Below are 27,928 nucleotides of genomic sequence, written 5' to 3' on the forward strand. Positions count from 1 at the left end.
AAGTGCAAACAAAGACAGCAACAATTTTTATTATTTAATTTACCTGTGGACAAGATACTCCCATATGCTTTGCTATCTCATATCCTAGACGTTCTGATTGAGTGACCAGCCTTGATGGAGTAAACTTAAGAACTGCTGCTGTTTCTCTTTCCCCACGATCAGACTCAGGATCTACCTTGAAGATTGCAAAATAGACCACTCCACCAGAGTTCACAGTCACCTGTTATGTTACAACCGGTTTGCCAAATTCAGAACGTACTAGGCCAAATCAGAATGCATATTGTTACACATACAATTCTATCCACCTGAAACCAGCCTTTTTTTAATAGAAGGGTGGTGGAACCCTAATATGCACTGATTTACTGCAAGTTACAGCAAGCAATAAATTCTTCAAACTAATGATAAATTCAAAACTTGACATTTTATCATATTGGGCTAGATTTCCCTAAAGAAATGAAGCTGAGAGCCATTTGGCCGCAAAATGTTGGCATCGTTTATGGTAATTCTTTTCATATTGTACAATTGAGACTCGACTCTGATGATTTTTTACTCTCACAATTGAGGTAAGTAAGGGCACATAGTGACGAAGGCAAATGAATCACTTGAGCATGCCAACTTAAGTTGAGACAACTATTATCCTCATCATTAATATCACTATCCTCATAACTTTGATCTCAATGGCCATGGATTTGAACAAGTGCTTGAACCAACACAATCACTCCTCCTTCCATGTCTTCTACGAGCTCAAGGTAAGAAGTGAGCTCATAGTATGTGCTCGAGGTACTCATAGTCCTCAACTCCCACTCAAGGTGGACCACTTGAGGGTACCCCAACTTCTCTCTAAGTAATCATCACCTCTTGCCAAGCCCCAAGCAACCCATCATTCACACCACTCAAGGTGAATTTAGCTGCTATTCGAAGATAATCACCTTCATTACCTTGTGTCAAGGTGCCTTTGCCCCACAAGAAAAGCAACCTTTGCTTTCCCTTGACAAAGAAGAAAAAGCGCAAAGGGCTGATCACACAATCCAACCTCCCACTCAAGACAAACTACAACCGCCACCTCGAGGCAGTCACCACCTCCGATTTGAGAGGTACACTCTCAAGAATCCCCTCTTTCCTCTATTGACTAAGCCAATTCTCCAACAACATTTGGAATACTTGTTGTCCTCTATAACCAGCAATCACAAAATCCAATTTGCCCCTTGATTCCACAATCAAGGTGGTCCCCCAAATTGATTCCATTCCTATTGCACACAAATCAGCCCTCCTGTCAATGCAAAATCTCACCCATTCTACTGTCCACTAACCAAATTTGTATCAGCAACCTTGCTCAAACAGAGGCACACGTGCACACATTCAAATGCTGCCATGCAAATCCTGATCCTTGCTGGAAACACACCGAGTACAGAAAATCAGCAATCACAACCACATCAGGTTCAAATCTAAGGCTCAAATCTCCAATTTCCTTCACCGAATTGCACATTCATCAACCATAGATGAGAGAAAAGGAGCAAGAGAGAGAAAATCTGCCCCAACATATTGGAGTTCAGGTGTTGTTCAACAAAGTCTAAGGTAATTCCATTCTCCGCAGCAATCTCCCATAATTTGAACCTTGCACATAGTGTCATCTTCAGGTCTATTGCTGCACCTCTCAAACAGTAACTCTGATGGAGATTCTAATAGCACCAACAACTGAACTAGAGCCCTTAGATCAGCTAGTGAGGCGTCCTCTTCTAGCTTGGCCTCTCACAAGGGCAAAGAAGAAACTACTACCCTCATCCTATCATGTGTGTGCCACCACTTTAATGCTCTATACAAAATGAACCCAAGAAACTATGCAACACAATAGATCACCTCAACAAGAGATATACGAAGTGACAAGTTTCATCAAATAATCATAGAACTAGTACAAAGGTAGGTAAGCCTCTCATAGCTCAAGAGTAAGGTAAGAACATCAAGATCTTTTATTGAACATGATCGTTTGGAGGATATAGAACTTGTCACCTAAGAGTTTACAACACACAAGGTATCAAACCAATCAATAAGGCAAGACTCGTGACAGTCTCGCAAGGTGGCACCAAAATCATTGTCAAGAAATGATTGCTATGAAAGCAAACCAAAGAGACTGTAGGGTTTGCCGGAAGAAAAACATGTGTACAGCAAACACTGAGAGAGAAGCGAAACTCAAAAAACACAAAAGAAAAAGATCATGAAGCACTGAATCATGCTAAGTGAACAAACATGATACAACGAAGCCGAAGCTTTGAAGATAACTTGCACTGTCATGTCTAAATCAGGTGGCATCACCTATAGAGAACCTACACTATAGAGGGAGTAAAACACAATTCTCAAGGCAATAGGGTTAGTAGGTAATATTGAAGATGAAGGACTATTGTCGAGGGAGTGAGATGTAGTCCTCAAATGCCATTGGAGTCGAGGAAGAAGGTCACCAACTACAAACACGTGCTGCAGAAGATGAGGATCAACAGGATGGCTTGTTAGATGAGGAAATCCAACCTTCAGGACCTGCAGAAGCGTAGGTATCTAAGGTAGAGGTGTCTCGTAGAGCCATTGCTAATGCCAAGGAGGAGTCAAACTGCAAAACACAACCTGAGGCTAACACCAAGGGGAGAGTATTGTCACTAGGTAGAGAGAGGTGATCTGGTAGCAAAAACGCAGGTTTCTACTAACACCAAATGGAGATGAGGTCGCCAAGTGGAGGAAGAGAATTTGCAACCAAAAATGCATGTATAATCTGATGGGAGATGGTGGAGATGGTCGCTAGGTGAAGGAAGAGAATGTTCCACCACATAGCCTGGAAGGTGAAGGAGACAAGGTGCCTGGTGTAGGGAGAGATAAAGATCACGAACTACAATGTCCTCAGGAGGCATGTATGCAACAATGGAGAGATGGAAGAGAGTGACAAAGTGTCAGAAGGAATGCATGTGAAATGGGATAGAATGGGTGAAGTCAATGCCATATATACAAGCATAAACCATCTAGATTGTCACCCATTGAAATCTCTCCATGCCCCGATTCTCTCGGAAGCCACCCATAAAGCCTTTATGGGGCTGTAAATGGAAACTAAAATAGGAATGGAGGGAAATGATGATGAATGATATGGTTTCTCAACACCACCTCTTAGGCTCAAGGAGCAAAAAAGATAAGTGAGAGAGAGAAGGTTAACCTAGAAATCCCAATATTCCACCTGTAAGGTAACCTGTAGTAAAGAGTAGTAGACATGATGAGCCGATAGAACCTGAAACTCAACCTTGAAAGAGAAGGCACAAGCTCCATTACTCCATGCTAGAAGGTATATGGAGGCCCAACCACCAATCCATGGCTGAAAACATACAAAGCCTTCAACTAAGAAGAACCTGTAGAATCCTGGATATGATTGGAAAGTAAGGGCAAGGGGAATCAATGGGTGAGATGGCATGGAGATTTCAACCACCCCAAGAAGGTAAAGGGTGTGTGAAGAACCGTAAGATGAGTAAGGACCCCCTCTGAAGCTAAAGGAATGGGATCCCCCTTTCAAGAAGAAAGATGAACCCCCCTTGGAGAGAGTTAGGGAATCAAGAAACTCATGGATCAATGCCTCTGAAACATTAAAAGATGAAGGAAGTGCCACCAGTGGTGCCGAAGAAGGTATCTTGGGTTCCATTATAACAAAGGTTGGGTAGCTCCCAGAGGTGGTCCCTCAAACCTGAGTAGAGGAGAGAGTAGAGGGAGGGGTATCACACAAAATCTCCTCAATATCAGCAATGAAGTTGCCGTCTGTAGAGCAAGAGTCATTGTCTCCCAATGGAGTAGATTGCGGAGCTAAAGAAGAGAAATGAGTTAAATAGCCTCTGTCTTTCAAAGGAGTGGATTGATGAGAAGACGGCATCCAACAATCATTGTCTCTTAGTGGAACGGACTGCAGAACCGCAGGCCACGGCCAAGGAAGCCATTGGACCTAAAAATAGGTGGGGAAAACCTCCATAGCGCATTGCTACAGTTTCCAAGAGGTTGTAGCACCTGATGATCGACCTTTCACTCATAAGGAGTTAGTGTGCATCAGATGCATTTTATTGCCTTGATGATTATAGTACTCTGATAGTTCATGTAGAACAATCTCTGTGGCTTGGGAGGAAGATGTGGCACAAAGAGTGCTTGGTGGTAGATGCATATACTCCAGTGGTGTGGGGAGCAAAGGTCAAAATCGATAGTCTTCGGTGATATGACCGTTCTTGCCATGGTAGAAGCATCTAGTAGACTTTCCATCTATCGGGGGGAGAAGCCATGGGACCGGTGCGTCAACTTGGAAAGGGAGAATGGGAGGAGAAAAAGACAAGGATATCTACAATGATGCAGTAGAAATAAGCAGGCAAATTAGAAGATGATGCCAAACCCACAACCTATCTTTGCCTTCTCTGATGCAAAGGATCTTTGCGGCTCTCTAAGCACCTCTTGCTCTGATACCATATCAAGAAATGTGGTATGCTCAAATACCATGTTAAGAAGTGACTGCTATGAAAGCAAACCACAAAGGCAGCAGGGTTTGCAGAACACAATGTATATGGCAAACACTAAAAGAGAAGAGAAACTCAAAAAACACAGAAGAGGAAGATGATAAAGCACTAAATCATGCTAAGTGAACAAAGTTGATACATTGGAGCCGAAGCTTTGAAGATAACTTACACTATCCTATTTGAATTAGACTGTAGGAACCCTACATTGTAGAGAGAGTGAAACGCACTCCTTCGGGCAGTAGGGTATAGAAGGTAATGTTGAAGATGAAGGATTGCTATTGAGGGAGCAGAACACAGTCCTCAAATGCATTCGAAATCAAGGAAGAAAATCACCATCTACAAACGCATACTCTAGAAGATGAGCATCAACAGGATGGCCTGCTAGATGAGGGAATCCAACCCCTGATGAAGCAAGAACTGCAAAAACACACATATCTAAGATAGAGGTACCTGTCGGAGTCATCGCCGATGCTAGGCAAGAGTCAGACTGTGAAACACAACCTAAGAGGCTAACGCCAAGTGAAGAGTACTGTGGCTAGGTAGAGAGAGGTGATCTAGCAACCAAAATGCAAGTGCCTGCTAATGCCAAATGGAAATGGGATCACCAAGTAGAGGAAGAGAATCTGCAACCAAAAACACAAGTACAATCCGACACCAAATGGTGAAGATGGTCGCTAGGTGGAGGAAGAGAGTCTATAGCCCAAAACGCAACTTGGAAGGTGAAGGAGATAGGGCATCGAGTGCAGGGGGAGATAAAGATCATGAACTACAATGTCCTCCGAGTGGCATGTGAGTAATAGTGGAGAGGTGGAAGAGAGTGACTGAACATCAAAAGGAATGAATGTAGGATGTGGTAGAATGGGTGAAGTTAGTGCCATATATATAGGCATAGACTATCTAGAGTGTCACCCACTAAAGTGTCTCAAGTGGTGCCCCAACTCCCTTGCAAGGTGCCCAAAAAGCCTTTTGGGGGCTATAAATGGAAACCAATATAGGAATGGAGGGAAATGGTACTAAATGATATGGTTTCTCAACAATTGTCACTAAGGAGATAAGCATCATCATCATACCTTGACTCTTAAAATATAAGCATTTTTAGGATCATGAGTAGCCACAATAGATGAGCTCCTAGGCCCACACCTTACATAAGCCCTAACTAGCATTCTATGTTACCACCAATTGCAACACCATGAGTAGTGGATCATCGCCCTCTACAAATAGGTAAGACTTAGTAGGCTAAACTCCTCCAGCTCCATGTAGATATCACTAAATACGGCATCTTGTTCAACATCATTCTCTCTGTGCAGAATTTTAATTGTGGCCCTATTAACTCAAAATCTACTAGTTTGGATCATACCACAATATTTGCAAGTCCATCAATAGGTATTGGTTCTATTCATGGTGCTTTCTCAAGGTGATCTATGTATAATGTGAAGGTTGCATGAAGAGGCTTAGGTAAAGTGATAGAGATAAAGGTAGCAGTAGGAAAAGGGAAAGAAGAGGAGGTGAAGGGAGAGAAAATAGAAATAGAGCTAGACATAGAGGACAAGACAGAAGAGGAAGAGGAGGATGTAGAGGTAGAGGTAGAGAGAGTTAGATGAAGGGAGGAGAGAGGAGTAGAGATGCTTGTGAGAGAAAGGTGGAAAAAGAGGAGGTGGTAAGCGAGGTAGAGGTAGAGGTATATCAAGATGAAGAGAAAAGAAGGGGCAGGAAGTCATCTTTTTCAAATAGTCAAATTTATTGACCAAGGACATATGAATACCATATGGATCGTACATGTTCAATCAAATTGGACAAATCAGACTATATGGATCCATCTGCAGACGGAATGCAACTATGATAAAAACTATTGACCAAGCTGTATGAATACCATATGGATCGTACATGTTCAATCAAATTGGATGGATCATACTATATGGATCCATCTGCAGATGGAATGCAGCTATGATAAATACTATTGCATGGCCAATTTGGGAGCAAGTAGTAGTTTAGGTTTAAGTGGTCTTCACAGTCCCACTCATTGCTTCATTGGTCCTCACAAACTTCATCAAAGTGATGGTCCACCCATTCTTGCGAATCAGATACCTTCAAAAACACAAGAGAAACGCACAAAAATGGTGTGTTTGGATATTGAGGACAAAGCCTAAGAAAAGAAGGGAGCTGCTGTAAAAAGGGACTTCGGGACCACAAATGATGAAATCCTCAGCCAAAAACTTGTGTTTAAATGCCACCCAATAAGAGGAAAGCCATGTGGGGCAGTAAACGCAGAAAATCTGGTGAATTTACAAGAAGTCAATGAAGTCTCCTCTTTGTAGGCTGCTCTAGTTCCTCTCATTTGGCAATCACACCATATGAGAGTGCACGATGGAAGAAGATCATGGGCATGGAGAGAGAAGGAAGGACACAAAGAGTGAACACAAAGAAAGAAGGAATGTATATGTGTTGATCAGAGAATGAACGCTGAATACAAGGCTGTGACAAACACCCCTTGCAAATTGCAATCTGCTGGTCTGCATCAATGAGGGCATTGGAATGTGACACATGAAGATTGAAAACGGCTGGAGACACTGATGCCTGGATATAGCAGACTGAAAAAGATAGGAAGAAATAAACAGAGGACAGCTGCCAAACCAGTTGAACTGCCCTAAAATGGGATATAGCAGACTGAAAAAGATAGGAAGAAATAAACGCATGACAGCTGCCAAACTGAACCAAGTCTTCTTACAACCATCAGGCATATCGTTTAATGCTACGCTTCACTAAAAGTGGAAAACGAACTTGATGATTTTAAACTTCACCAAAATGTTTAATTAGGATGAAATTTAATTCTATTGCCACTAGCTCTTAGCATTGTGATCATTGCATCAATAGTGAAAGACCTGACACCAGGGCATGCAATGGACGAGTGTACACTATGTAGTGCAAGGACCGTTGAGCTAAAATATGCATTACTTGGTGATTAGCCTCTTAAACAGCCCCAAAACACACTAAAAATGCTCTTTTAGAGTAAAACCCTAAAACGGGAAGCGGTTCGAGAGAGTTTAGGGAAACCCTAAAACGGGAAGCGGTTCGAGAGAGTTTAGTAGAAACGCTAATTTTTGGGGCACCCTTCCACATCTATAAATAGACATCTTGCCCCCATTCAGCCATTATCCTTGTTAGCAGGTTACACCAGCCCACACACCCTCTGATGCCGTCGGCTCCCAGTTTCCAGCCTGCAGCCTGCCTCCATCTGCTGTCGAGCCATCATCGACTGCGGCCACATTATCTTCAGCATGTCCATTGCTGTAGGCGACAGCTCTCAGCTGCTGGCGCGACTGCTCCAGACTGCTGTTCAGTCTACTATCCATCATCTCCAGGGTCAGCCAGCCTACGTTTTCAGCATTGTAGGCCTTGATACTCTCAGACATTGTTTCAGCCTGCTGTTTACAGAAGACTGTGCAGAGTTTCCAGCCTCCGATCAGTGGTGCACTGCTGCGTTTACCAGTTTCCAGCCTCCAGACTGCTGCGTTTTGGTGACCAGCCTGCTACCATTCACTATTCAGCACTCCTACACTCCGACTGGTGGTCACAGACTTGGGGTCCGTCTTTGGTGGACATCACACTCCGACATTGCTCTGCTCTTGAGCACACTATACACTCTTACATTCATTTACAGCATTCATTCACTTCAGAGCTGTGTTTGTGTTTGAGTTTGAGCATTCTCTCTCCCTTCTTCTATTTGTGTTTGAGTTTCTGTGTTTGAGTTTTGAGTTTTGCATTTAGGGTTTGAGTTTTTGAATTTTGTGTTTAGGGTTTGAGTTTTGCCCTCTATGTTTGTGTCTGTCTCTTTGTGTTTCTGTCGTGGTCATACACTTTGTGTGTCCTCAGTGCAAACCCTAGCAGTTTCCTTCACATGGTATAGAGCCATTGCTCTTGTAAAGAGTATCCTACGGATATTGTGGAGAGCTAGCCTTTGTGCGAGGCACACAATAGGACTCGTAACCGAATCACAATGTCCCAGACACCTTCTTTTCCAGTTCCTATGATGTCTTATCAAGCTTCTCCATCATTGCAGGCCTTGAGACGGCATTATGGACTTGGTGAGGAGGATGACACTCCACCTTCACCAAATTTGACTAACATGACAGAGGAGGACTTTGAGGAGTACTATCGCAACAAGTATAGTGATGTTTACATCTCTCCTACCAGTTTTGCTACCACATCCGGACCGGTTGGTAAGGCTAGCCACCTCTCCGATCATGGAGGACATACGGCATTCGGAATGTTTGGCGATCCATCTTCATCATCTCAGCCAGGTCCAATGTCAGGTTTGTACAATTCTTTTGTTTTACATGAATCAAAACCCTTGCCTGTTTCTTCTTTTGAGGTACAGGATCCGAATGGCTTTGCGTATGTGAGCTTCAATAGAGGGGGGCTCACGAAGCAGATGAAATTCAGGTACATCTACAGCTTCTGTTTCATTTGAGAATATCACATACACTATTCACTTTTCTCCCATCCCACCCTCTTCTATATCACACCTCTCATCATCTTTCCAAAACCTTGGATTACACTCCACACCTGCATCACACACCGATAAGTATAGGTTGAATGGAGAGAAAGGCCTTGTTACATCCTTGGATATCCAGATGGGCACTATGGTCACAGTGATCACAAAGTGACTTGGTGCAAATGCACTAAGGACACTTCAAGGTTAGGAAAGCCAAGTTCTACTTATAGAACTTAAGGCCTAGTTGTGCACATCATTGTGTGATCACCACTCTTAGACTCTTGGCCCATATGCCATCGTGTCTATACACCGGGATGGTGTGAGCTAGTGGCATTGGATGCCAACCCTTGGGACATAGTCATGACATGAAGTGCTGCTAGCTCCCATGCTTGAGAGTGAGCCCATTTGCCTCTATGGTTGGGAGGTTTGAGTCTAATGTTCAGCCCTTTTATTTTCGTTGATATGCTTGTGCGCAAGGCATTTCAATGTTACTGGTGATTGGAGTCCAAGGAGCTACCACTCTAGAGCTATCGTAGGCCATCATTTGTAGTCAAAATCATGGCCCATGCAGACATCAACCTTTTGCTTTGGCAATGACTTTTAATTTTAATGTGATCATTAAATATGATGTTGATTTCACATTTAATGTTTAATTTTGACAATGGTATTTAATGTTACTATCATTGTTATAATAGTATTAATGTTAATATTAATTAGCGTTACCTTGTAAATTAATATTACTTAATCTATCAAAGAGACAGAAGATGCAATTGTGGAGAAAGAATGAAGAAAAATCAATCGTGGAGAGAGAAACTTAGAGAAAAAGAGAGAGAGGATTGATGTTGGCTGCAAGACTGCACAACGGGCAAGGCGGCCGCTAGGAGGCTGCAACTTCACACTTGGCTGGGCACTCCACCTATCATGAAAGTTGACATATCTATGTTGGATTTTGAGGGAGAAGGGGCTGCTAACAATTGTTGAAGGCATGTGGCACCAATCCAACCTGCGAGACTATTGTTCCTTGGGGGTGGCTATGCACATGGAGATATCAAACACTCAACGCTTGTAGTCCATGTGGATTCTGGAAGTTTGGGATTTGGGGCAAGGTAGGGTCGGTGTCTATCTTTGGGGGGTGTGGGTGGTGGCATGTGTGGTATGTCAACTAAATTAAAGAAAGACATTTTTTTAAAAAATTCAATGTTTTCTTAATGTCTCAACTTCAGCCCTCCAAGCACACCCCTCAAGCTACCCCCCCTACTTACCCACCAACCCACCAACCAATCATACATACATACATACATATATACGCGTGCGTGTGTGTCTGTGTGTGTGTGTGTAGCAACTAGTTCTACATTCAATGCAAGCTAGTACTGCAACCTTATTTTATTTATGCAAGCAACAATCGCTTGTATCTCTTCTCTCTACTACTCTAAACTTGCATATTTCTTCAACAATCTCTCGCCCTCTCTACTCCCCCCAACTCTCCTCTGGCTTCAAATCATAATCTTCAATCAACACCATGGCCTCTCACAATATGCCTTCTTTCAATGCATGGCCGCTTGAACACACATACATACTATCCCAAGGGATCTTCTATGAAATCTGATGCACTCATCCCTTGTGGCAATTCTATGAGCTCAATTTGAAGACATGCAATAGCGATTGGCTCAGCTATGCACTCCCAACTATCCATTTGCCCACAACCATAAGAATGTTACCTCTACTTTTTAAAGGGGAAAATAAGGAATGCAATGAGACCAACATTGACTTGTGGATGGCCAAATAGACAACTTATTTTCATCAGTATCAATTCAATGATACTCACATATCAAACAAATACAAATTATGTTACAAGGGAAGGCATACGCTTGATGGGCAAGGCTATGCCCCAAGATGGAGACACGCAAATTTTCAATCCATTTTTAGGAAGTGGTTTGTGACCGATAATCGAATTGAAAATTTTCACAAGTAGTTTGAGCTTGATATGGGAAAGAAAACCTTGGACGTATATTCACGGGAATTTAAAGATCTTTTGCACAAAACAACGGCCCTGGAGAACATGCAAGCATTTCTCTATATACGCTCTCTCTTTAAGTTGCCGTCTACCAAGAAGATAAGTACCATATCCTAGGAGCTTGACTTACCTATCAAGATCAGAGATCATCCCATGTTCCATGTGAGTCATTTAAAAGAACGACTAGGACAAAGTGAATTAATAGTTTCAATTGGGAAAGTCCCGTGGCTCCAAGACACTACTAGATATGTTCCACCGGAGCCCAAATCGGTTCTTCACTATAGGACTAAACAATCCCATCATGTTAGATATGCTCAATGCCCCACCCTCATAAGGTGCCACCAATGTTCCATGGTGCTCTATGTTGTAAGGACCCCATTATAAAAAGAAGCCGTGTGTAAGCCCAGGTTGGGTCCTAACTTGTATGTCCAATGAGGTCTACGTGACTAAATCGCAAAAAGATGGCCTTCGTGTTGAGCTAAAACACGCTTTTCAGTTGATTAGCATTCTTGAACAGCCCCAAAACACACTTAATTAATGAAAAACCCTAAAAGGGAGAGTAGTCCAAGAGAGTTTCAATGATCCCCCAAAAACCCTAATTCTTTAGGGCACCCTTCAACATTTATAAATAGACAAGCTGCCCCCATTTAGCACTATCCCTCTTTGCAAGTTTCTCACCCTTGTGTGCAGATTTCACTCATCAATCTACCTCCACATGGCTGTCCAGCCTTCGCGACTACTACCACCTCTCCATCAGCCCTTGCAATGCCTTGGCACCTTCCTCCAAGCTGTCGCCCATCATTGTCTAGCACCATCTTCCAAGCTGCGTTTGGCATCCATCTACCATCGCCAGCATCTCCACCTTCTCTTGGTGCCTGCATTTAACTCACATCAGCCAGGCGTCAATCTCCACACCCTTAAGCTGCCTGCATTTGGGCTCTCTCTACCTGGCAACAATGCAGCTACTTCCATCTTCATCAGGTGACATTCTTCAGCCTACGTTTGCACCCTTTTAGAGCTGCCTAGCTGTAAAGAAATGCCCTAATATAGAAACATGAACCGAAACCGTACGACAAAGCACAGACTGATAAAAGAACATAGTTAGGGTTAGGGTAACTCAGAGACAATGTACACAGTGAATGAATGAAGTGATATAACTACTGAATAATATGATGCTCAAATAGCAAATACACTATGCAGTGAATGAATACTGAACCTCAAACTCCTGTATCTCAAGGATCAGGGCAGGGGTAATGAGCTGGAGAGTGTGTCGTACTCCGAACGGATCCCGAATTGCAGCAAGGCAGCCTCCAAATGTCGAACATCAGCAAACGCAGCAATGAGAAGATGGATCTGATGCAGACAGCAGTGAGGAGAGAGAAAAACTAAAAACGCAGGCAATAGGTGAGAGAAAGACTAAAAACGCAAGGAGGACAGCCTACAGGAGAGGAAAAGACTAAAAAACGTAGGCAATAAGTGAGAGAAAAACTAAAAGCACAGGCAAGACAGCCTGCAGGAGAGAGAAAGACTAAAAACGTAGGCAGGACTGTGATGACGTGGTAGCCTGTACAACAGCACGTTGGCACGGGAACAGTAGTTGCCTCGCTAGAATCAGCTCCAAACTACGTGAAGAGGGCTGAAAATCAGGTGCCAACTAATGGAGACAACAATAGACAGCTTCAGCTGAGATGTCCTCCGCGAACGGGGTCTGGGCAGCAAGTTGAAACACCTGAAATCTGCAAAAAGGAGATTAGAGAAGAGTGGAGGGCTGGCTATCTATTTATAGAAAATTAGGATTCTAGATCCTCTCCTACTTAACTCTCTCGATCCACTCCCCATTTTAGGGTTTTGGCTAAAATAAGCATGTTTTGGAGTTGTTTAAGTAGCTAAGTGCATTTCTTAGCACAACACCCCCTCTCAGGCCCAAAATAAAGCTAGAAAAGTAGGCCAACCTAAATTTTAATTTACCCCAAGGCATCCCATCCTGAAGCAGCCAGGGCATCGAACAAAGGGTGCACATCAGCTACCCAGTAGCCTATCAAGGCTACAGAGGCGATGGTTATCTTAACAAGGGAGCCCAAGTGATCACCCCAGAGAGGCCAGGGCATCGGACCAAAGGTGCTCGGCGACTGCCCAAGGGCCTACCAAGTCCTACAAAGGCGGATGGTTATCTTAACAAGGGAGCCCAAGTGATCACCCTAGAGAGGCCACGGCATCGGACCAAAGGTGCTCGGCGACTGCCCAAGGGCCTACCAAGTCCTACAAAGGCGGATGGAAACAACAATGGACTTTTTTTTTTTGTGGTTGTTTGAAAAGTGTTTTGAAAATACATAAGTAATATAGGGGCAGCAACCGATTAAGTGACTGATAGGAAAATATAAAGAGAGTTTTAAACCCAAGTCATTCACAAAACTAGCAAGCCAATCCCTCACATTGACTAGGATAAGCGCCTAAGGATGATAAATGTGTGTATGTGTATGCCCCAATCATGTGGTGAATATGTGGAGAGGCAAAAAAGATGATGGTGGGCTTAGCAAGACAAGCAAAGCAAGCAAGGGTAGAGAAACTACCTTTAGGAGAACTGCCATGTGTTATGCCACGAATATGGTGGATCCTAGAGTCGACCACTCCAAAAGACCAAAGAGGGATAAATGCGTATAGATGCATGTTTACATAAACAAAATGTCAATGCATGGGGTAATGCAAAGGAAGATGCAAGATGTTATGCTCATGCAATATGCTATGCAATGGTGCCACTTGGACAGTGCCCTCGCAGGGGAATTGTTCACTTGTCCAAGTGCCCTTTTACAATCAGGTCATCCTGACAGTGCGGATAAAGTTACAAATGTCCATAATACATACAAAAGAATAAATGAATGTAATGTCTAAAATCTGTAAGCATCATCACTGTCACGATTAAGAGAAGAAACCGCCCCCTCTCAAACTAGAAGGGAAAGCAAGAGGGAAGCATCCTCTCCCTGTCAAGCTAAAAAAGTAGGGGAGGGTGTACCCAAGCTGATCCTGGGTAACAGATACTGAAGAACCGGCCGGTTGACCGCTTTGGTCAAAATATCTACAAAATTATTTGATGAAGGCACAAACTCTAGGCGAATAGTGCCTACCTCAACCTGCTCTCAGGAAAAGTGAAAGTGGACTCCCACATGCTGCATCCGTGGTGTAATGATTGGATTGCCCGCAAGGGCAATGGCACTCTGGTTGTCGTAGTAGACAATTGTGGCAGAGACACAAGGAAAATGAAGTGCCATCAAAGAGAGCCCGGTACTCGGCCTCGCCCGAGGAAGCCGCCATTGTCTCCTGCTTACGGCTGGACCAAGAAATGGGAGTCATGCCCAAGGTAAAGAGGTAGCCGCCATGGAAACGCCGGGTATCAGGATCTCCTACCCAATCAAAATCAGTGTAACCCTGCAAACATAAACCAAAACCATATATCAGGCCATAAGAATAAGTACACCGCAAATAACACAACACATGAACCATGGAATCCAATGTGACATCCTAGGTGCTGTAAAATACTGACTAAGTATACTGAGTAAGCTAAATCTGGCCTAGTGTGAATTAACCAAAGAAGTTTTCCTACAATAGGTATGTGCATCTGCCATTACCATGACTGTCCGGTTTCTACGCTCTACGACTCCATTTTGAGAGGGGGAGTTGGTAGAGGTGAGCTGGCGGGAGATACCATGCTTCTGTAGAAACTCGGAAAACTCGTGGGAGATGAACTCACCACCGATATCACTCCTCATACAACCGACATGACGACCAGTCTGGTTATGAACCAGCACCACCCAAGCAGAAAAGTATATGAAAGCATCGGACTTATACTTGAGGAAATACACCCGCATGTATCTAGAATGATTATCCACTATCAAAAAGTACAATGCGCCATTCAAGGCAGTAGTGGATGTCGGCCCACAAAGATCAACATGAATCAATCTAAGAGACGTCTCGGCTCTATGTGAGGTCTGCTGAGGAAATGCAGTAGCTTCCCAAGCTAACAAGCTTTGCAAACATCTCGAACTAGCTTCAGGTGTGGAAGGCCCTCAACCAGCTCATGACGTGACAACTCATAAAGTGAGCCATAACCAAGATGCCCTAAGCGAAAATGCCAAAGACACTCATTGTCTATAGGCTCCCGAGATGTGGCTAAGGCCTAGAAGCTATGGAACACAGAGCCCTTGGCTGTTGGCTCGATCAGAAAGTGTGTCATGTGGTATAGGCCATTAGGCTGTGCCTCACCGCGAGCAATCACTAAACCAGTCTGAGAGTCAAGCATCTAGACTATGGTCGCTGTAAAGAAAACCACTTGCCCCAACCGACAAAGCTGCTGAACAGATCACAAGTTCACCCCAAACTGAGGGACATGATATATATTGTCCAGCGTAGCCAGATCCAAACCCTTGTCAGTGGCAAAACTGACACAACCTTGAGTCTGAATCTTGACCGAGGAGTTGTTTCCTACGCGGACCCGTCCAGCTACAGGGACTCGGGAATGGAAAATATCCACTATAGAAGTCATATGATGTGTAGCTCCACTGTCCACAATCCAAACAGGAGCTGAAGTGCTCGCTGTGTCGAGTGGGCCTCTGCGGTAACCTCATTGAGAGGCAACTCACAGATATGGACGAGACTCGCATTTGATGTCTCTATGGAGACGATGTGGGCCTCTGTAGAGACCAATCAGACAAGCCCTCTAGAGTTGAAAACGTTGTCGACTGAGACGGCTGAGCGGTGGCAGTATGAGTCTGACCTTTAAACTACCCCTTGCCATCACCCTGCCTCTCCTGCTGAGGGTTTCCCGACTAAAGGGCGGGGGTCTGAGACTTAGGTTTTGGTGTTATGCCTCTTGCCTTTGATCGACACTCGTCATCAAAATGGCCAACCTTTTGACAATGTTGACAATATCTATTCTTCCTAGGTACATTCTGCCACCCAGGTTTGAGAGATTGGGATGTTCCTTGTGATTCCTTGAATGGATTTTGCTTTTGATTTTGATTTTGAATGGAGGTTTGATTTTGTTTTCCCTTCCCTTGTTGCCATTTCTAAGAATGAGCAATAAGAGCCCCCTCTGAAGAGGAATTCATATGAAACAGATCAAACAACCGTGCGTAACGCAACAGCTAACACTCAAATTCATAAAATGTAGGCATGGTAGGTTTTGAAACTATACCTTCCACAAAATTGAAGTATTTCCTGGGCAGTTTGTTTAGGAACAATGTGACCTGATCGTCAGAGAACTTACGAGTCCCCATAGTAGAGAATTTAGTGAGGAGACGTCGATACTTAGCCAACTTGACTTTCAAGTCATCCCGGTCAATGATTTTGAAAAGCTGAAGCTCATGGTCAAGATTAATATGATGGGTCCTATCCTGAGCCGCATAGCGGTCAGTCAAGTGTACCCATCGCTCTGACGCTAAGTCAAAATGCTGAAGCTGAGAATGAAACTCAAGTAATAAGCATTGCATTAGCTGGACAATAGCAGAGGCATTCCTAGCCTTCCATGAGCGGACAACCTCGTATGGAACAAATGCAAGATCGGGTTGGGGTTCCCACCCCTGCACAAGATCCCATAGGTTCTGGGAGTCAAGGACATGTCTCATCAAGTTCGACCAAGTAGTAAAGTTTGACCCATTAAAACAAGTCTTGTCATTAAATGCATACTAAGTGAGAACCATAAGGTGTCAAGTAGGTAGGGTAAGATGGATGTGGGCAATAAGATTGTGGAGGGTAAGATGATGGATGTGAATGTGTCTGATAAGGAGGGGGAAGAGATGGGTAGGAGAAGTAGGATGTGAGTGTCCAATGAGTGCCGATTGAGGCGGAGGCACTGGAACATAAATGTTTCCATAAGGTGCCGGTGTAGGTGGAGACACTGGGACACAGAAGCCCTGTCCAAAGTGAGGCTGGGGCATAGCAGTATGACTAGAAGGTCCACGAGGTAAACCCATGGAGGCAAACTATGGAGTCAACTTATCCACACTCGGGAGAGACTGGGGGGGATACCCAGGCTGCAATGATCCCGAAAATGTGTGTGAAGTAGGTGGAACACCACCCGGCTGAGGGAAGGATTGTTAGAGTGCAGCGATGCAGAAGCGTAGGACAAAGACTGAGAGAGAGTGAACACAGAGAGAAGAGAGGGAGAGAGAAAAGGAGAGTGTAAACGCAGAAAATCTGCGGTGTAGTATGCTGTATAAGAGTGCAGAAATACACAAGGGGGCAAAGGAAATATCTGTGTATGTCTCCGACTTGATGACCTTGATCTCAATAAGCCCGAGCACAGTCTGTCTCAGCCAACATATCTCAAGATCAAAATCTGAATAATGAATACTGAAGTGTGCCACAAAACCAGCTAAAAATAGCCGAAAAATACAAAATAACTACAGCAGGTCGGCTGCATTTAGTAAAAACTGTCTGACTGCAGCAACCTGTCCGACTGCAAGTGCTGACGTGGCACCCCCTCTCAGATCATGAACGGGTCAAAAGACTGAGGGATCTAGAATGCTACCGAAGAAGAGCCTGGGGATGTGCCTTCATGAGCAAATCTACAAGATTATCCTCCATCTTGCAGTACTCCACATCAATGGTCCCGTCAGAAGCTTCTCCCGAATGAAGTAATACTGGATCTCAATGTGCTTCGTCTAGGCATGGAATACTAGATTCTATACCAAGGCAATGCAACTCTCATTGTTGCACCGCAGAAGAGTAGGACGAGTCTAGGGGCAGCCAAGTTTCTCCAACAATCTCCGAAGCCACACAACCTCACATGTGGTGGAAGACGCAGCCCGATACTCTGCCTCAGTAGAAGAAAGGTCTACCGTGGGCTGCTTCTTCCTACTCCAAGAGATAACACCTATACCCAAGATAAAACAGTAGATTGTAGTAGACCGTCGGTGATCCACATCTCCAGCCCAATCCGAGTCACTCCAACCTGCAAGAACCAGATCGGAAGCATCTGTATCTACGGATAAGAAATCCCTAAGTCAGAGGTCCCCCTCAAATACCGAAGAATCCTCAGGGCAGCCTGCCAATGCACCTGTTTGGGTGCCGTCATGAACCCTGCCAAAAGACCCACAGCAAAAAAAAATATCAACACGAGTGTTGAGAAGCCAAATCAAGGATCCAATCAACTGACGATAGCGTGAAGCATCCATCACGGGAGAATCTGAGTGTGAAGTGGCCTTCCAATTCGGATCCATAGTAGTAATGGGCCGACAAGTCTCCATCTCAAAAGTCACCAAGAGCTCTTGAATGTACCTCTGCTGAGAGATGAAAATCCCCCTCTGAGACTGATAAATCTCTCGGACCTTCTGTGCATGATTCCCTGTCAAAATCAAATCATCAACATATAACATGAACATCACACGACCAACCTCGGAAGTGTGCACATAAAGCTGCGGATCGGCCTTGGAGCGCCAATATCCCAACTTCGACTGAAGAAACGAGTCAATCTTCTCGTTCCATGCACGTGGAGCCTGCTTGAGGCCATACAAGGCCTTCTTCAACCGGTAAACTTTCCCATCCGAGAATCCAAAGCCAGGAGGCTGCTCAACATAGATCTCCTCCTGCAAGTCACCATTCAGAAAGGTCGACTTCACATCCAACTGATAAACAGGCCATCTCCTATGGCCAGCCAAGGCAAGAACAGCTCGAATAGTCGCCATACGAGCAATGGGGGCAAAAGTATCATGGAAATCAATGCCTGGGCGCTGAGCAAAACCTTTAGCAACAAGGCGAGCCTTGTGCTTGTCCAAAGAACCATCGCTAAGATACTTGGTCTTGAAGACCCACTTGACACCAATCACCTTCTTGTGAGAGGGACGAGGCACAAGAGTCCAAGTGTCATTCCTCTCAATAGCCTCCAACTTGGCTTCCATGGCCTTCCGCCAATTATCAGACTGCAAAGCCTCATTCACTGAAGTGGGCTCTCAATCCTGCATAACACGGGTCGGCAAACAATAGTTGGAGCAAACAAGCTCCGAAGAATGTGTCTGGTTCCTCCGTGACCTCCGCGGTCCATCCTGCGGTTCCCACTCCTCAGGAACCCCCTCGATCCCTGAATCTCGGACGGTGTCACAGGCCCAACGAGGAGGAGGACGAACCTCTCCCCGTTGCTCTCCATCTGCTGAAGACTTGGGAACCTCCACCAACGGAACCTCCTCGGGGGTGGCCGGTGGAAGAGAAGACTCAGAATCCGAAGAAGAATCTCCATCAAGAGGCTCTGGCTCCAAAGAAACTGTCTCGGGAGCCAAACTCTCCCCTAGATCTCCAAGGACGGGGTGCTCCTCACCCCCCTCTGTGGCCGGTACTTCCACGAACCGCATATCTCGGCTAGTGTAGACATCCCGTTTAACGGGATCAAACAAATGATAACCTTGGGATTGGAAGCTATAGCCAACAAAAACCTATCATCGGGAAGCTGCCTCGAACTTATCACGCTGCGTCTTCAGAATGTGCACATAAGCATCACACCCAAAGATCTTGAAATAAGAGACATCAGGCTTAGTCCCGAAGTAAGCCTCAAAAGATGTCATCCTATCAACGGCCGAAGTGGGGATCGATTAAGGATGTGAATTGTGGTAGCCTCGGCCCACAGAAACTGAGGTGTTTGTCGGTGCTCCATCATGGTGCGTGCCATTTCGATCACACTTCGGTTCTTCTGCTCCAAAATGCCATTCTCTTGGGGAGTGTTGGTGTTAGCAAACTCCTCGTAAATGCCCCTATCTGCACAAAAACGAGCAAACTCATTAGACATAAATTCACCTCCCTTGTCTGAACGCAAGGTCTTCAGTCGCCAGCCAGAACAGTTCTCCTCAAAAAGAAGCCAATCCTTGAAATGAGAGAAAGCCTCCAACTTCAAAGTCAAGAAATAGGCCCAAGTCATCCTGCTATAGTCATCTACGATCAACATGAAGTACAAGCTTCCCTTCAGGGACTCAGTCCTCATCGGGCCACAAAGATCTGTAGACACAAGCTCCATGGGTGACGTAGACCACCTAGAAGCTTTGTTGGGAATCGCATCCCGATGTAGTTTCCCACGAATGCAAGAGACACATGGCTGATGGCTCACCACTTATCCGGCAAGCCTCGGACAAAGGACCCTCACGACGCCTTCCGAAGGTACTCGTAGTTCAAGTGGCCAAACCGAGCATACCATAGCTCAGATTGTGTCTGAGAAGTAAGAAGAAGAGAAGTAAGAGCTGAAGAAGACTTCAATTTGTAGACTCCATTCTCCTTATACCCTGCAGAGAGAACCTTCCTCGATCCACGATCAAGGACTCGAATAGTATCACTGTCAAACTCCACCAAGAGGCCAAGAGCACAAATCTTATAAACCAAAAGTAAATGATACCCCAATCCTGGCACATGGAACACCTCAGAGGTGTGGGTACCACCACATCCATCTGGAATAAGCTGCATCACACCCCGCACAGCAATAGACACAGAAGAGCTGTCTCCAATGAGAATCTGCCCATGCGAAGGTCGCAAATGGACAACACCAACGAAAGGAGTCATGTGCCGTGAGGCACCACTGTTCACAATCCACTCTCGAGCCTGGGGAGCTGTCATCGCAACATCAGAAGTTGTCGGTGTAGAGTCCTCAATGACTACTAAGTGTAGAAAAGCAGTCGAGCTCCAGCCATATCTCACGAGCCACCGTCAAGTACTCGATGTGAGCTATCACGGCTGAGGTGCAAGACAGAAACAGAAAAGATCGAATCCTGGCATTCAGTTTGTCCCAATGAGACTGGGCCTTGGTCAACTCCGCACAAGCATTGGAAGAGAATTTGGACTCATCCCTCAGCGAGGGCCTGTTAATCTCCTCCATCACCAGTTCCGCCAAATCATAAGACTCTAAAATGGCCAACGTCATCATCCGCCAAATGCGGTAATTGTCACAATCAAGCTTTTGATCCATTGGAAGAGCCGGTAGGACAGGCACCTTCCTGTCCATGATTGCCTGGAACTCCAAATCAGTCTCTGTAGACATGTTAATCTGCAATACCTGCACAAACGCAAAAAGCAACCTCCTCTGACTGTGAAAACGCAGCCTTCTAGGACTGATTCCTCCACTGCCCAAACCTTCTTCACCCGCCGGAGGCGATGACAAGGTAAAATCTGCAATGGAAGGCCTCAAATGCAGCCTTCCTTCCCTTCGAATAGCAATAACCTGCAGCAAATTCACCGATTAGACTCCTTTCCCGTACGCCCACGCTCGCTTCTGCCTTGATCCAATGCGCAGACCTCCCACTCGCCCTCGAAACTTGGAAACGCAGCCTTGTGTTGCGCTGAAATCTCCTCTTCAGATAGGTTCAGCCCTCATTCAGTCCATCTTCACCGCTCTGATACCATGTCAGAGTGTAGCGATGCGGAAGCGTAGGACAAACACTGAGAGAGAGTGAACACACAGAGAAGAGAGGGAGAGAGAAAAGGAGATAGTGTAAACGCAAAAAATCTGCGGTGTAGTATGCTGTATAAGAGTGCAGAAATACACAAGGGGACAGAGGAAATATCTGCGTATGTCTCCGACTTGAACTATCTGACTGCAGCAACTTGTCCGACTGCAGGTGCTAACGTACATGGAACCTGCTGACGTGGCACTGACGTCCGTACTGTCCATGAAATGACTGGCTAACAAGGATGAGGTCCTAAAGGATGTGCCTATGTTTCCATAACCCCCCGGTGTGATGTGCGGTGCGACATGAGGTGTCTAAAATGAAAATGTAAATGGTGTGAATGGAAGTGGAGAAGCAGCACATGAATGTGGTAGGATGGGTAGGTTTTGAAAATGAGGTTTATGAGATGCAGATGCATTTTGTTCATTTTTATCATTTAATGATTGGAAATGAAAATGTGAAGATGATGATGCACCATACAATGAAGAAAAAGGAACACCAAATTCATTCTGATTTTGTGAAGTGGACGGGAAAGAAGGAAGGGCAAAAGAAGAGATACCTGGCTTTTTCTTATAATCTCCACGACGTGTGTTAACATACAGAAATTGGTCCTCAAGAGGACCTTTTCTGTAGTCAACAGACTGGACTCTTTCTTCCACGTGATCTCTACCATAATATTGCAAAGCAAAAGAGGTAAAAGAAGAAGGAACAAAAGAGGAATCTAAAGTACCTTGCACCGGAGTGGACAAAAGAGAATGAAAGAAAGAAACATACTCCAGGTCTTGTTCTCCAAGAGGGGGGCCCATCCTTGATGGAGGTCTCGACAGCCATGCACCATCATCAAATTTATGCGCAACATCTGAAGAGAGAAATTCATGATACCTTCATTTAGAAGCTTTTCTTGAAGGACAATCCTTCGATCGAGCTCCTCAATCTTCTTTCATCTATAAGCTATGATCAGTTTGTATTCTTTAGAGGTCAGCTTACCTTGCTTTTCTTCAATGTAATCAGAAGTGTCTTCCACTATGTCGAAACTTTGTGGAGCAAGCTGATCGGCCCACTCTCGCTCCGTTCTCGACATAGTTGGTTTTGGAGACTGAATCGGTGTTGTTGTGTTCGAAGTCATTTGAAAGTACTATAGTTATTGCTTCTTCTGTAGAGCTTTTGGTTCAAAGACTTAGGTTCCTCAGAGAGTACCAGGTTCTGATACCATGTAAAGAAATGCCCTAACACAGAAACATAAACAGAAACCATACGACAAAGCACAAACGCATAAAAGAACATAGTTAGGGTTAGGGTAACTCAAAGATAATAAACATAGTGAATGAATGAAGTGATATAACTATTGAATAATACGATGCTCAAACAGCAAACACACTATGTAGTGAATGAATACTGAATCTCGAACTTTTGTATCTCAAGGATTAGGGCAGGGATAATGAGCTGGAGAGTGTGTCGTACTCCGAACGGATCCCGAATTGCAACAAGGCAGCCTCCGAATGTTGAACACCAACAAACGCAGCAGTGAGAAGCTGGATTTGATGCAGACAACAGTGAGGAGAGAGAGACCAAAAACGCACGCAAGACAGCCTGTAGGAGAGAGAAAGACTAAAAACGTAAGCAAGACAGCCTGTAGGAGAGAGAAAGACTAAAAACATAGGCAGGACTGTGATAACGTGGTAGGCTGTACGGCAACAGGTCTGCACAAGAACAACAGTCGCCTGGCTAGAATCAGCTCTGCGTGAAGAGGGCTGGAAATTAGGTGCTAACTAATGGAGACAGCAATGGACAGCTTCGGTTGAGATGTCCTCCGCGAATGGGGTATGGGCAGCAAGCTGAAACACCTGAAATCTGCAAAAACGAGATTAGAGAAGAGTGGAGGGCTAGCTGCCTATTTATAGAAAATTAGGGTTCTAGATCCTCTCCCACTTAACTCTCTCGATCCACTCCCCATTTTAGGGTTTTGACTAAAATAAGCCTAAAATAAGCATGTTTTGGGACTGTTTAAGTGGCTAACTACATTTCTTAGCACAACACTAGCATCATCTCTCTTCTGCAGCAATCGTCTCAGTCTCTTCAACCTCCTAGCATCAAGGTTTTGCAAATTCCTCATTCCACACTCCAACTCGTGGTCACAGACTGGAATCCGTCTCTCTAGTGGACACCACTCTCCAACACTTTGCTCTGCCCTTGAGTATCTATACACTAATACATTCATTTACAGTATTCATTCACTTCAAAGTTGTGTTCTTCTCTCCCTTCTTCTGTTTGTGTTTGAGGTTCTCTGTTTGAGTTTTTGAGTTTTGCGTTTAGGATTTGAGTTTTTCTTTTTGTGTTTGTGTCTGTCTCTTTGTGTTTCTGTCGTGGTCGTATACTCTATGTTTCCTCAGTACCAACCCTAGCAATTTTCTTCACACTTCATGATCTAGCCTTTGAGTTATATATAGTTATAACGGTAGCAACTCAAGGCACTTTGCATTGAGTTGGGGGGTGTGGGAGTTATCAAGAATCCCTATTTTAAGGTCTAGGGCTATAAAAACGCCCTTCACTAGACAAGGGTCTTGGAGCAATGCCTCCAACCCCCGACAATAAAGAAAATATCCCCTAGCCAACTAGGAAATGTTCATAGTATGGTCAAATTGGCTAACACGGCTACCTCTTCAAGCTATAAAAGGAAGACCCCTCCCAAGTCATCATCAATCTATCTTTTACCCACCAGTCAAAGTTCTTCTAGCCAACCTTAAGCTCTTTGCCTATTATCTATCTAGATCACCATCTAAGCTTCACAATGAAACCACACAAGTAGACACAACCATCTTTCTATCACTTTGTTTGGAATTAAAGAAGTTACTATTCTTCTCACAGTTTTTGTATATTCTCTACTCCTTGCTCAAATTCTATCCACTGTGTCGTATAATTTTTACACATCAAGCTGTTTATCCTAAGTATTTAGCCAAGTGGAAGAACCGCCCAGAGGTGGAGGCTACTTGGAGTCGGTACATTTGTTAAAGATTCGTTTCCCTCAGTTCCTTCCTAGGGATATTGTTGAGGGTAGCAATCATTCATAACATGGAAAATATTACATCCTTGGACATTCAGATGGGGGCTAGTAGCATTGGTCACAGTGGTCATGAAGTGACTTAGTGTGAATGCACTAAGGACACTTCAAGATTAGGGCAGCCTGATCCTATTTATAAGACTCAAGGCCCTTCTATGCACATCATTGTGTGATTACCGCTCTTGGACTCTTGGCCCTTGGTCCAATGCATCCATATACCAAGATGGTGTGGGCTGGCAGTATGGGACATCAAACCTTGAGATGCAATCATGACCCAGAGTGTTCCTAGCTTCCAAGCTCGAGAGTAAGCCCATTGGGCTCTATGGTTAGGAGATAAGTCCGATGTCCAATCCCTTTGTTTTCATAGATACAGCTTGCATTAATCTCATGTTGCAAGTTGGATCCTAGATGAACATTTCAAGCCTAGGATGAGCTACCACTATCATCAAAATTATCAATGTCATCCATATCAAAATGCTCACGAAGAGAGTCTAACGATGACTCCTCGAAGGCAAATAGTAGGACACTTACAAGCTCAATCTTATTGTTGCAGTTTTCATCATCACCAAATGATAGCTCTCTAGGCAATGGGATGTCATCATGAGGCATGGAAACAGAGCTACTAGAGCCTCACCTCACACGTGTCTCCATGCCACTCAATCCGCTTCCTATTGATGTCGAATAGCATCACATGTTGAGACCCTTGGCACGATCTACCCGAATTCCTCACCCACAACCATGCTGACGAGTGTCAAGAGTAACGGCTGCCATTAGCTCTGTGTAGAGCTCCACAAATCCTAATGAACACTTGGAAGAGTGTCAGTCATCAATTTGAAGATGTCAACATTCATCTATACATTCAAGTGAAATCTGTAAAACATGAAGTTGAACAGCAAATTGAAAAGTTTTGACTATTATGGTTTAGTATTTACCTACTTGGAACTATACATATTGAGCACCACCTACATCGACTAGCCACTCTAACTATCATGTGTACTAAATCAATTGCAAACGTTCGTGTATATGAGAGAATAGGCACTCTAGTTTCTCTCACGGCTTCACAAGTGAATCCTCTCCAACAACTGAAAGAAGAAAATGCCACATGACCTCTCAATCTGCACAACATCCGAGCTCCCTAAGCACTATATCATGGTCATCTATGGGTACAATAAATGTCATGGTCATCTATGGGTACAATATGAGTCAAGCATGCAAGTTGCTATAATCGGAGCTCTCTATTGTTCATGATGGTGGCCAACTTGTAGGTTGAATATACCAAAGCTACAAAATAATAGATAGCCTTATGCATCCATCTCCATCTTCTCTCTACTATATCAATGAAGTGTGCACACTACAATTCTATGATTGTTATGCAAGCTTGCATGTCCATCAATGCCACTCTAAAGGCGTAGACAAAAAGGCCCATGGTAGACCCTTCGTAATTGATCATGTGCAACCTCCTATATAAGAGCGTCACCACAATGACAATGGCATGTACCTTGTGCCAAAATTCTTCATGTAGGTACAAGCCCTGCATACCTTTGGTATCCTTATTGTTATGCTCATCCCACTCATTACATAGAGTTGGCATTGTCAAAAGACGACATACCAGCGAGACAGTAGGGTTGGCGGGGAGGAACAAGGAGTGAACTCGACAAACATGGAGAAGAGAAGAGAAGAGAGAAGAAACTCTGATGAATGGAATGATGAAGTTCTAAATCATGGAGTGAATGTGATATAAGGGAACAAGGGTATCACAGCACAAGGAAGATGATGAAGATAGCCACGAACCACGTACCGTTATGTCCTCCTGAAGGGGTGTGAGAGTAGTGGAGAGGCTGGAGAGAAGAGGTGACGGACTGAATGAATCAGCCGTAAGGAATGAATGAGAGAGTGGCCTATGAATAGGCACAATCAGTCTAGGATGGCGCCGCTTTTTGGGGCTGTAAACCCTAAACACAAAATGCAGAAACGCAAAAACGCAAACTGCGGGTGAAGGGTGAAGGGTTTCTCAACAGACATGAGTGTCTTGGAAAGAATGGACCACACCTCATAAAGGCACTCCAAAAGCAACTACATGAAAGAATCTGGATGCCATCTAAGAGAGTCATGGTGCCACCCTAGAGAGTTTAGTAACTTGTGTCTAAAACCAGCCTTCCTCCTTGGAGAGGGTGGTAATGACCTAATTTAACACTAGTTACAATGAGCATAAAATTCACAAAAACTAAAATGCACACTTTACCATACAATCTTGGACATTGGATACCTTATTGGCCTCGAATTTGGCAACCCTTGCGGTATTTCTTTAACTTTTATTGCAAATGGATGGAGTACAACTAAGATCCTCTAATCTCCTCTGCTAATCCAAGTGCCACTTGTCAAAACTGACCATCAAGCCTCCAAACCAATTCGCCCCTAGGTTTGCTCGGGGATTGACCTTCACCTTGCTCCTTGAAAGACAAATTCAACCCCAAATCTGATAGACTAGCGGACCTCTGAATCTCCCTAAAATTCCTCAATTTCAACTGCTGGTATTCAAGTCCTAGGATCTCAATTTTAAGCACCCATCTCAAGGTGGATGTAAAACCCTAATTTTTGTTGTAAATTAGGGTTTATAGTAGAGATTTTCCAATATCTCCACCTTTGACGACTCAAACTATTGGAAAATATTGAGATAACTTGAGAGATGTCTAAAGGATGAAAGTGAATACTGTAGAGAGAAATTTCAAAGTTTCATCACGAGAAATGTCAAAAAACTAATGTTACCTACTCAAACAGCCATAGAAGCTATCGTCTCTACAGCTTAGGACTACCACAAAGACTATTGCCTCCTCCTATATATTGTCACCTACACCAAAAGAACCTTGGACTGCTCTCACCTACTCCTGGAGAACTCCAAACTGCTCTCACCTACTATAGGAATAGTCCCTCGTGGCTGCGAATCACATCAACAACATCTCATTGCTCTCTAACAGTCTCCTTCTCTCTCACAATGGTTGTAGTGGTCCCTAGTGGCTGCGAATCACATCAACAACATCTCGTTGCTCTCTAACAGCCTCCTCTCCACAATGGCTGGAATAGACTTCTACCAGCCCCTAAAAATGTTTTTTCCACTTACATGGGCAAGTTTTGCCAAGTGGCAACCTTCTAATCCTAATTTTCAGCATTATGCAACTTATTAATTTAATTTAATAATTATTGTAGTGCTCAAAAATTAATTCCACTAGCCAATAATTAAATTGGCTAGGCCAATTTGTCTTCCAAGTGACATTAGTGGCCAATAAATTAGTCTAGGCCCAAATCTAATATAGGTACCACCTAATACATGTCAGACATAACATATTACAACTTTTGCCTTTGGTATGAATTGATATCTCAAGGTCTTGGGTCCCACACTATGAAATAATTAAGTTGCATCTCACATATGCAAGTCAC

At 44.2% G+C, this 27,928-nt stretch overlaps 2 protein-coding genes across 4 annotated transcripts in view; both read right to left on the reverse strand.

Annotated features, from left to right (window-relative positions):
• The window catches only part of LOC148019355 (dual specificity protein phosphatase family protein), a 93,414-nt gene that overhangs the window by 40,648 nt on the left and 24,838 nt on the right, over nt 1-27,928 (reverse strand). For both annotated transcript variants that reach the window (XM_087661001.1, XM_087661000.1), the window contains exon 5: nt 44-220. In XM_087661001.1, the coding sequence (XP_087517127.1) occupies nt 44-220 (177 nt within the window). The remainder of the gene's footprint in view (nt 1-43; nt 221-27,928) is intronic.
• Nucleotides 14,304-22,595, reverse strand: LOC148019356 (uncharacterized). 2 transcript variants are annotated; one of them, XM_087661003.1, is made up of 4 exons: nt 22,423-22,595; nt 22,210-22,294; nt 21,995-22,101; nt 14,304-14,446 (listed from the first exon to the last, which is right to left on the reverse strand). In XM_087661003.1, the coding sequence occupies exons 1-4, from the start codon at nt 22,559-22,561 to the stop codon at nt 14,436-14,438; spliced, it is 342 nt and encodes a 113-aa protein (XP_087517129.1). In that variant the 5' UTR covers nt 22,562-22,595; the 3' UTR covers nt 14,304-14,435. The 2 variants fall into 2 exon arrangements, with proteins under 2 accessions (XP_087517129.1, XP_087517128.1); XM_087661002.1 differs by having other exon boundaries at nt 21,995-22,294.

This window comes from Lygodium microphyllum, chromosome 20, assembly GCF_053477565.2.
Source record: "Lygodium microphyllum isolate KBCC chromosome 20, Lygodium_microphyllum_v1.1.10, whole genome shotgun sequence".
NCBI classification, from domain to species: Eukaryota; Viridiplantae; Streptophyta; class Polypodiopsida; order Schizaeales; family Lygodiaceae; genus Lygodium; species Lygodium microphyllum.

Bases quoted from the DNA above. Each gene is read 5' to 3' on its own strand.
- LOC148019356 (XM_087661002.1), bottom strand. From the start codon at position 22,561: ATGACTTCGAACACAACAACACCGATTCAGTCTCCAAAACCAACTATG. The intron at 22,295-22,422 runs GTAAGCTGACCT...TTCTCTCTTCAG, and splicing joins TTACATTGAAGAAAAGCAAG to ATGTTGCGCATAAATTTGAT.